The sequence below is a fragment of the Micropterus dolomieu genome, linkage group LG05 (genome assembly GCF_021292245.1).
Source record: "Micropterus dolomieu isolate WLL.071019.BEF.003 ecotype Adirondacks linkage group LG05, ASM2129224v1, whole genome shotgun sequence".
Taxonomy (NCBI): Eukaryota; Metazoa; Chordata; class Actinopteri; order Centrarchiformes; family Centrarchidae; genus Micropterus; species Micropterus dolomieu.
The window spans coordinates 9,186,140-9,196,951 of record NC_060154.1 but is presented as its reverse complement, the minus strand read 5'-3'; the positions used below and the strand labels follow the sequence as shown (position 1 = coordinate 9,196,951).

The 10,812-nt window shown below is 40.5% G+C and overlaps 1 protein-coding gene across 1 annotated transcript; it reads left to right on the top strand.

The window, feature by feature from the left end:
• Positions 1-4,221: 4,221 nt before the first annotated feature.
• On the top strand, positions 4,222-10,055 carry LOC123971155 (prolactin receptor-like). The gene is made up of 5 exons (XM_046049816.1): positions 4,222-4,334; positions 4,644-4,776; positions 6,197-6,366; positions 8,948-9,114; positions 9,445-10,055. The coding sequence occupies exons 1-5, from the start codon at positions 4,262-4,264 to the stop codon at positions 9,607-9,609; spliced, it is 708 nt and encodes a 235-aa protein (XP_045905772.1). The 5' UTR covers positions 4,222-4,261; the 3' UTR covers positions 9,610-10,055.
• The last annotated feature ends 757 nt before the right edge of the window (positions 10,056-10,812 follow it).

The window sequence follows — 10,812 nt, the reverse complement described above, 5'->3', positions numbered from 1 at the left end:
CCCCCCCCCCCACTGCTTGCTTTAAAGCACTACGTGCTTTATAAACACAGGAGGGCAGAGGATTGAGTTGGCCGAGACAATTAGAGGAAATACAATTTTACTGACAACATCTTTAAAATAAAAACTGTTGCAGTGACTGTAGCTGGAACTGTCACGTAACACATATGACTTCACAAGAAGTTTTTTTATGGTGTACTGTCCTTAGTTGAGAGTGGGAGCTGTAAATTGTTTACTGCTGTCAAGTGAAAGGCATCGTGACAACTTTGTTCTCGTCATAAATGTGCTCTGATTATCCCAGCATGCTGTTAATTCATGTATGTGGATACATGCGCGTGGCTGTTTATGTATAAGTAAGTGCTACCATACCTTGGATGCAGAATTTGTGTCTGAGTATAAACCTTGTCTCTGGGGAGAGATGATTATTTTATGGAGCAAACGATAGAGAATTAAGCGTGTCGGAGAGCTATACCTGAACCTTCATTATTTAACTCTGACTGTCTTGGAATCTTATATCGTTATCATGCTGGTTTATGCTTTTAAAACCTATGTGTACTAGCTTGTTGTCAGTCTACCTTATCCATTTTAAATTTTTTAATATCTGTACAGATATACTGTTTCTTTAGGCCTTTGTTCCAAAAATACATAGACAGTCTACTACTGTTCATTATTCCTCACAATATGTATGTATTGAACAGAAAAAACAGCACAAAGTGCAACAGGTGCAGTATAGCCTCAGCAGTAGATTTTCCCGAGGGTGACAATAGATCAAAATCAATTGTTTATCTTCTTGGGAGCAGTTTCATTAACATGAAATTGACTCTACAACTTCAGGTTCCACGATTTTGTTGCTGTCTGCCCTTGACTACCCCTATAGGAAAAACATTGTTCCTAGAAAGGCGTTGGTGCTGATGATCAAACCGGTTTTTACAGTGCCGGGAAGTGTTTAGTCTGTTCCAGTCTGAACAGGAATACAGCTCAATCTTTTGAAATGAAAGCAGATTTCCTGCAATCTGTTTTACACATTCGTTCACCCAAACTGCCCAACAAATCACGGCCAGATTTACAAATTGTAATGCACGCAATATTTCCCTGATGTTTGCGTACGTTTTACTGGAGGAACTGACATTTCTGCCATGCCACACCTGCTGATCCACATTGCGAGTACGCTTTGAAGCCATAGTTCCTGAAAGAGGAGAATGTTACTGTTTCCTTGTCTAAATACTGAAGCTTTCAGATATGATAGAGGCTACAGCGGAGTGCTTATGCCCTATGGGAAAATTTTTTCTTAAACCAAGTATGATTTAGTATGTAAACGGCCCTGTTAGCATATTTTATTTGCGCTGCATGTAAAAAGTAAGTTAATATAAAACTGAAATATGTGACTGTGCAGTAAATCATTAAGGATATACTGTGTACTTTGTGCACTTCCAGAAGAGAGAACCAGGTTCTTAGAAACAGGACTGCTGCAGTGGTGCTCAGCTGTGTCAGTCAGTGTGACAGAAGCATTCCTTATTAATCACCTTTGCAAAGGTGGGCCGTCATACAAACATGCCCGAGGGGATCATCTTGCTTCACTGATCACATTTGAACTCAACATGTCATGTGACACGTCCTCTCCTCACCTTTTGAAATTGAGAGGCCACTGACGGACACAAGTCGTAAATGATTCATATTCACTAGTCTGAATTTAGGCCTTGGCCTCACGATGACCTGACTGACTCACTTCTGATTTGTTGTATGTTGTACTCTTTACAACACACGTAGTATATATCCCGAAATGCATACGATTTTCTCAAGTGCACACCTGTGATTGTAACTCTGTGGCACATAGGGTCTCCATGTTGAACTTATGTACAACGGTGGAGCAGTGGGCCAGCAAGCAAGCAGTACATTTGTTTTCTATGATAACAATAAAGGTGTTGGGATATACAGTTAAATCAACAAACCAAGGGCTGAGTGCTCCTGAGGTAAAACTGAAATAAAGGTTTATTAAAATTAACTCAGACTGAGAATCTATATAATATACTAATTTAACATTCAGCCCAATATTATGTGCAAGGGAATAAGCTTTGCACTGTTGGCCAGCACTTTCTCAGCTTAGCAGCTTATTCAGTTTGGGCTACTGGTTACGTAAGAAGGCTATATGCAGCAGGAGGCTAATCCAGTGCCTTGACCTTAATGCCAATTATCAGATCATTGTGACGTTATTGAAATTAAGGCACCATCAAGAAGAGTTGCGAACAATCACTTGACCAAAGTCTTAATGGTATGAAGGAAGTGTAACAGCCTTAAAACAAGCTGCCTGCAAAGGTACTGCAAAAGTAGAATACTTTTTTAATCGTCATGTGGCACAACATGACTATTACATAAGTTAGCATACCAGATGATTTGACAGCACATGCCTAGGCAGCCACACATGTTATGAAATGAAAACAAATTCAAAAGAGGGGTCTTTGCAAGCTGAAACTTGTATTTAGGGTAATATTTTACACAAGGTGTTGTGTTGACATTCTCAGAAATACCACACACACTACTCGATTTCCATCGTCCCTGTTTCCACCGAAGCTCACTGTTAGTGTTTTACACAAAGCATTCAAGAAACCAGCCAGCAGGCCATGTCAAGCCTGCAGGACAGTGAGAGCATGCAGGTGTGGGTGGGGCGTGTATACTGGAAAAGCTCCAAATCAAAATAACAAACTAGTCAAAAATGTAAACTTTACCCTTAAAGCTATATTTTTTTCAGAGGGAATAGGTAGGTATGCTCCGTACTTGCATAGGTAGGTACATTTATTGTCACAATATAACAGGTTATATAATGAAATTAAGTTTTGTAACTCCCTTCTACTACATAGCAGACAATATACATTAATACAGAAGCAATTTTAAAAATGGTAAACAGAAATAAACAATATTCAATGGAGCAGTGCTAAGGATGAATTTGAGCTTAAGAGCCTGATAGCTTGGGGGGAAAAGCTGCTCTGCAGTCTGGTGGTGAATCAGTCTTCTGAACAGTGACTTCTCACTGGCTTATATCAAAAATACAGTCACATAATTGTCTCTAACGTGAGATATCTGTTTGTAAATGCGTTTCTTATATTCCATTTCCTGTTACCTCTGCCATCAGGCTTTTTTGCAGCACATCTCTGTTTCTTTTTGTCACATGCAAATAAGAAGCAAATTGCGGACGGGGCAGCTCAAAAATCACTGTTCTGTGCGGTGACCACCTTGTTTTGATCAATTTTCCATGTTTGTTTTTGGCAAAAATATTGTTTTGAGAGCCTAATGCTTTGGGGTGTTGTCAAGAGGACTCATTTGCATAATAGGCTATCTAAGAATGTGAACATGCATCTGTCCAAACTTTAGCTTTTCCCTGTCCTTGGTGGACTAGAGCAAGTCAAGAGGTGCCTCTTTTCAATATGTCAAATCCTCAACTGACAGCAGCAGTTCAACGTCAGTAATCACAAGAAAGGGAGAGAGAATGTGAGTGGAAGGGCTTTCTCCCTAATGCAACATAGCTCTCCCATCTATTTAACTTCTATAAGATATCATCTCATATTCTCCCTCCCTCCTCGCCTCATGCAGAGTGATAACTCAAACATCTGCACATGGCACATGGAAATGCAGATGTCAAAGTCATGCAAACGGGAGTTGGGGTGGCCAGCAGCCAGACGAACTAGCCTCCCGCTCTGTGTGACTCAACTCAGGTTATGTAATCAGTTACGCTTGCATGTGCCAGCTGGTAGGGGCAGCCAGAAACAGAGAGGATGTTTTTTAATCCTTAGTAAAACAGCATACATTCTCTGTAGAAGATTTGTTTTACCTTTCATCACATTTACCGTTCTGTAGATTGTGTGTAATTTTTTATCCCTACCATGTCTGTTGTTTAGGAAATGAGTGTTAAGTTGAGTTGAATGACAGGATTCAGGAATGTTCACGATGATATGTTTATTTAGCATACCTTACTCTTTACCTTAGCAGTAATGCATGTAGTAGACGATGTCCTTTTTTACGTTATCGCTTCCTAATTATGTCTTCTGACATTTTTCTATTACATATATGACATATCAGTTACAGCGGGCAGTTTTCCTTTGTCATGCAAGTATGTTGTGAATCAAAATAAGAAGTTCTGCTGTTGTGGCGGACAGCATCAAACAATGTTGGTCATGGGATTTGTCCACGAATCAGATCAGGTCGTTCCCCCGCACTCAACTATCTTTTATTTATTTTTGTCTCCACCCAACAGCCAAGGCTTTGTGGTGCCATGATGAAAGAAGTCCTGGAAGCTGTCCTGCTGTTGTTGCTGCTATTCTCCACGCCACTTGTAAAGGCAATCCGTAAGTGTTTGGATGTAGCCAGACTTAAAACACAGTCTCAGTATCATCTTAAGTTTCTGGCAATGAGTTAAGACATCTGAGAGGTGTCTGGTGGTTGGCAGGCTGTTGACACAGGAAATTGGAGCCAGAGCTGCACAATTAATAGGTGATAAGTAATAGTGTCGTTTATCAGTGGATATTTTTGTGGTATATTAACCATCATTCACAAGTCACATCTGTTGTTCTTTTATTTTTGTTACATAATACACACTGTATAGTACGTAATCTTGTATTTACTTTCATTTCCTCTTTTTCCTGTCTGTCTGTTAGGCTACAGCCCGCCAGGGAAGCCTGCATTGACCAGATGCCGTTCTCCCGAGAAAGAGACCTTTACCTGCTGGTGGGAACCTGGCTCTGATGGGGGACTGCCCACCACCTACGCTCTGTACTATCGCAAAGAAAAGTGAGTGGCTTCCAGTACCGTGCAGTTTACTTCATTTACCTAAATTTCAGATTTTGTAAGACTGTACTGATTGGTGTGCACAGTGAGGGACAGTGAGTAACAAACATTTATAGTTAGCAGTCACCAGGTATGTTCATCACCATATGTCAGAAAGAAAAAGAATAGAGCTTAACATCAGTGCCAAATTGGCAGCAAACTCTTGGGCGTCTTTACATTCTCAAGGTCAGCACAGTTGTCAGAGAGTGGCCTGCCTGGGGATTGGCAGCTCTGAGGGCACCGGTAAGGGTATAAGATGATAAAGATTGCGGAGAGTCATGTGGCTCTGGTTGTGCCTGTGGCTATGGGTTTTCAAATTGTGCACGGTTTATTAGGAACAGACACAGGTGCAGACAAGGAGGGGAGGGACCAAAACATTTCTGTTCACCTACAAGGCTTCACTCACTCATTTAGCAAGCTGCACGTAGTTGAGGAGGCTGTTGGAAATGTTAAGGAAATTTTAATTACAGGATTAGTTCAACATTTTGGAAAATACGCTTATTAGTTCATGATAGTTAAAATGCAAGTGCTGTCTATGATACATGGCTTGAGTCAAAGCAGCAGTATATGTGGCAGCTTTTTTCCCCACTTTCTGTTAAATGAAGTTATTGCAATTTTAATGTCAATGCCTACCTGTGCCATTGGCCTGGGAAGGTCACTTGCTACCATACACCATCCTCGACTAGTCGCCAGTTGCTTCCTTTCACTTCACAAGAAGCTTCCCCGCTAAGTGAACATAACGCATGCAGATGCTCACACCATCTTTCAGAGAAGCCCCCTGCTGAACAGGTCCTCTGACCAATCAGCACCTGCTACACTGGTACAGCCACAGCAACATGTTCCCCGGGTTTCTAAACTTAAACACTCCCAGTTGTGTTCATTAAAGCACCCAGGTCTACTGGGATTTGAACCCAAGTGTCTGCAGCGGTGGCCAAGCGCCCATACACAACACGTCAGCAGAGATATTTTTTGTTTTGAAAACAAAGACAAGGCAAGGCGATCTTCTTTCGGTGACAAGACAGAAGGTGCAGGCGCAACAGGACGGAATAAAACAATTACAGATAACAGAAGTGCAAATTCAGAGTGTAAGAAATAGCAAAGAAATTACACGGAACGGTATTATCCACTCATCTATTTTGTTGTAGTTTAATGGCTAAGAACGTGTTCTTCCATTTCTTTCTGCAATTCAAAAAATCACAAGATAAATGGCCTCCATTTATCTTGCAATCGCCCTCTCCTCTTGTCTTTATTGTCTTTAGCATCTTGCCCCCCTCCTCCCCACACACACGTACACACACAGTTACAGGAAATGTAGCATGAAGAATGCATGCTGTTCTTTGCAAACGCACGCATGTTACATGTTCTTCCTGCTCCTCTCTTGCAGCTCTGAGACAGTGCGTGAGTGTCCCGACTACTACACAGCTGGAGAGAACTCCTGCTTCTTTAACAAGAACGACACGTCCATCTGGGTCAACTACAACATCACTGTGGTGGCCACTAATGCACTGGGCAGCACCTTCTCTGACCCTGTGGATATAGATGTGGTCTACATTGGTAAGGCAATGTATTCTAATCTTTTTGTTGGGGGGGTATATGTTCTCGTGGTTTAGCGGGATGTTCGAGGCACAATTTCCCCATGAGGATTAAAAAAGTGTATTGTAATACACTCACACAGCTGCTTAATGTCACACTGGGTTACTCTGTGGGCTAATGCTCTCTGAGTGTACTTACTCTCCCTCCAGCTGTAACTGTGCACTGAAGGTCACCATTTTAAAGCAGTGATATTATAAGATGACTTTGTCAGCCTACTGAATAAAGGCTGACTATGACCAAACTAAATGTAGGATAATTGAATAATTTAGAAAGACTTTTCTTATTGTCTACAAATCCCATGAAAACACCAAAAGCAACAATGAACTGGTCTAACTAACAAGTGTCACATGTCTTTCCCAAGCTTAATATAGTGTATTCATTAGTGCCATAGACCTCAGTTGTTGCCAATCAATTAGAAACACATGTAAGTGCTACACTGTTGAACTAGCTGACATGTTCCTTCATAAGGATAACCATGGAAATACTCAGTAGAGCACCAAATACTAATAATCTGTGGCTGAATATATTCCCTGGTAACTGGACCACTCTCTTCTCTTTGAGTGATTGTTTTATTTACAGTTCCCTGGTGTTTCAGGAAATTCCTCTATTTAAAAAATAACACAAAGTAGGATCAAGCTTTTTTATTATTATTATTAAGGACACACACCTGGTCCAAAAGACTTCATGGTGTAACATTATAAAAATATTGTATTGATTTAGTCCCATCCTGTCATGTTGCAAAATACGAAAGCATGTTGATAGTTCATGAAATTTTATAAAGAGAGAATAAACCCATAAAAAAGAAAGTATTGTCCGTGTCCTTGAGGCTGCTTATCTGAAAGCGCTCCTCTTCCGCTAGTCTCCTGTAGTTGCATTGACCTGATTTGGATATCAGTCCCAAGTCTGTCTTACCTCACGATTGTCAACTATGTGTCTCCAAGAAGATAACATAAAGCCTAAATATTAACAATGTGCTCTTACTAGCCTCTCCCTCCTAGATAGAGAGGTGATGTATCTGTTTTATCCCGGTGACCTTGTCCTACTGCACAAGGACAACAGCAACAGCTGAATGTAGTAGAAAAGTACTGCACAACATGGGCCCTGGCAGTAAATATGAAGAAAACTAAAGTTATGAGTTTTCAAAAATGCCCCAAATTTCAGGAGAAAAAATACGAGTTCTAATCTTAATCTTATCACTGAACATAGTATGAGTCATACCTACCTTGGTATAACCATAACAGCATCATGGAGTTTCAACATGGCAGTAAATGCACTAACAGTAAAAGCTTAAAGTGCTCTAAATGCAAGTAATAGACAATATAATAATTCCAAATAAAATCTGGAAAATATCATCATCAATGATCATCCAGCCCTTTACACTGTATGGTATCGAAGTATGGGGTTCACTCACTTATCATAGACCTGACCTGTTGGGACAAAAAAAATTTAAATGCAGAATTCTGCAGATACATTTTACACACATACAGAAAAACACCAACAAATGCATGTAGAGCAGAAATAGGCAGATACCCATTGGTAATTAACATTCAAAAGAGAGCATTCAAATGTCTTAATCACCAAAAATCCAGCCCCATAGAGTATCCTCTATGTCAGTTGGTGCTGAGACTAACTAACTGCCTCCTCTCAGACACACTATGGCCAGTCTCACAACAACACTGCTTTGCAACTCAAGTAGAGAAACCTATTTTGAATTGAAAGAAAAAAACTAAAAATCAAAGTAGATTTGAATGTTATCTGGCCCTAAAGAAAGATTATGAATTGGCAGAAAATCTCTCGACTGTCAGAGTTAGAAAGCAGAGGCACATCCTAACCAAGTACAGGCGCAGGGACCACAAACTCAGAAAAGGAAGATTCAAAAAGTCATGGCAATCAAAAGATAAGAGAATACGCGGTCACTGTTCCACAGGTGAGGCTGCTCTGTAATCTGAGATTTCAAAGAGCTAAATGAGCGCTCAAAATTTAAAATACTACTAGGAGAAGGAGACAGGGTACATCTTACTACCCAATGCGTATCAACATGCCACAATGAGTTACCTAGACACATACAGCACATGCATGTGTTCACACACACACGGACACCCACACACATCCAATATATACTTATATACTGTATACTGTATATGATATACTGTATATACATAATTAATATCGATCAATCTTAATGTTGTCTTAATGTTCATATTACAGTTATTGTGTGCTGTCCACATGTTTGGAATTATATTTTGATGCTTTGGCAACATTAATTTTGAAACTGTCAAGCCAACAAAGCCCTTTGAATTTGACATTTATCTCAACCACATCATCACACATGACTCAACAAATATTTGGAAATTCCCTCCTGCAGTGACAGTGTTCATCCACTGGAGGTGTGCATTGGTTTACTATTACATAGAGGAAGAGACACGGACACACCCCTGTCTATAGGGATCACTGCTGCACCTCCTCTCAATCACACACACACACACATACACACACACAAATCATATCATATCTCATTCACATTTTCTCTTTCCCTCTCCAGTCATGCCTAATCCTCCAGAAAACGTAACAGTGACTGTAATGGAGGACAAGGGCTGGCCCTTCCTCCGGGTGTCATGGGAACCACCACATAAGGCAGACACCCGCTCTGGTTGGATCACTCTCATCTACGAGCTCCGCGTCAAGTTAGAGGAGGAAAATGACTGGGAGGTAACTCGTTACTTGTGCAAGGGAGTGGCCTGGTGGTTAAAATGTTTGTCTTTCAAATGTGACTTCAAGCCTCATGTTAGTAAACTAGTCATTGGACAGGGCACTGAGTAACCCCAGAGGTGCCAAACTGCAGTTGACTTTAACCTCCAACAGGATGGTACATTTTAACCAGGGAGTGTTTCTGATTAAATCCCTCATAAAATCATAAAAAGTATTATTTTGCATACAAAACTATACAACATTTATAATCTATATGTTGAAAACCTGAAGGACTGACTGGAATTTGTATAATCACTCATGTTGTGTCAATTGTTTGTGTTGTATTTCCAGATGCACCTTGCAGGCCAGCAGAAGATATTTAACATTTTCAGCCTGCGGTCAGGGGGTAGATACCTGGTTCAGGTGCGCTGTAAGCCTGATCATGGCTTTTGGAGTGAATGGAGTTCCACTTCCTACATCAAAGTTCCTGACTGTAAGACATCCACCAACAATTAACTACAGTATACTACACCTTCCATCTATAACAACAATTTATTTCAACATTAATTAAAGGAATAGTTCAACATTTTGGGAAATACACTTATCGCAAAACTTCAATTAAAAGTTTAGTCTCAATAAGACACCTATCCCCTTAACTGTCCTAGAGTGGTTACAGATTTTGACATGTAAACACAGGTCTCAATTAAGCCTTAATTAAATCAATTAAGTTCACACGATACACGATTTTAAGACCGATTTGCCAGTCGGTGAGCTCGGGGACCGTCAGGCTGTGATTGTTGGGTAAATCAGCGATCTGTGTCGGCAGTCGTTATGCATGAATTAGCCTACTCAAAGACGCATCGAAAGGTGTCCCTGACACATTGCAGACGCCAGCCAGATATCTAGCATGCCAAATATCTGGAGGAGTCGGACGACTTTACATCCACATCCAGCCAATGAGAGCAGGCAGCTCCGCAGAGCAGACTTTTTCACTGAAAAACACTTCACTCACCTCCAGCTCTCTCTGTAGCTCAGACAATCCCTGCTACCGGTGGTAATTCATTCTTTCACCCATATTCTTTGTCTTTATAATTACTATGTTTATAATAATAAACAACAACTGTTTCGTGTGTAGGTTTGCATCATTTCCTGTTTCACATTTCACCTGTGTTTTCTTGACAAAACGTGGTTTGGAGACCAGCCGTTGGGTGACACTGACATTGTCAGCTCGGGGAGTGTGTGCCCCCCTGTCACCGATCAGTCATGTAGTGTCAACGCCACAACGATTTCAAGACTCCCGTCATAAGACGGCAAGTTGTGCAGTCTAAACCGCACGGCTATTGGCCAACGCTGAAAGTCGTGTAGTCTGCACGAGCCTTTAGACAACCCTGGGGTTTTTATACAAGTTTTTGGGCTTTAATAAACCTCTTAAAGCCAACTCTGTTACTTGCTTGTGCTAGTTCTAACCTGCTCATATCGCGCATAAAAATATAAATGTTAAGTTTTGTCAATATGGACATGCTAAACATCGTAAGATTCTCCACAATTCATTTATTCAGTGAAATTTTACGGAAATAAGGCAAGGCAAGGCAAGTTTATTTGTATAGCACATTTCAACAACAAGGTAATTCAAAGTGCTTTACATAAAACATAAAAGCAACAGGGAAATATAAAAAAGTTTAAAAGCAAAAAAAACACATTAAAAAATGATTAAAGTTA

Excerpts from the sequence above, each read along its gene's own strand:
- LOC123971155 (XM_046049816.1), top strand. The coding sequence starts at position 4,262 with ATGATGAAAGAAGTCCTGGAAGCTGTCCTGCTGTTGTTGCTGCTATTC. Across the intron at positions 6,367-8,947 it reads TATAGATGTGGTCTACATTG|TCATGCCTAATCCTCCAGAA; the intron begins GTAAGGCAATGT and ends TTCCCTCTCCAG. Across the intron at positions 9,115-9,444 it reads AGGAGGAAAATGACTGGGAG|ATGCACCTTGCAGGCCAGCA; the intron begins GTAACTCGTTAC and ends TTGTATTTCCAG.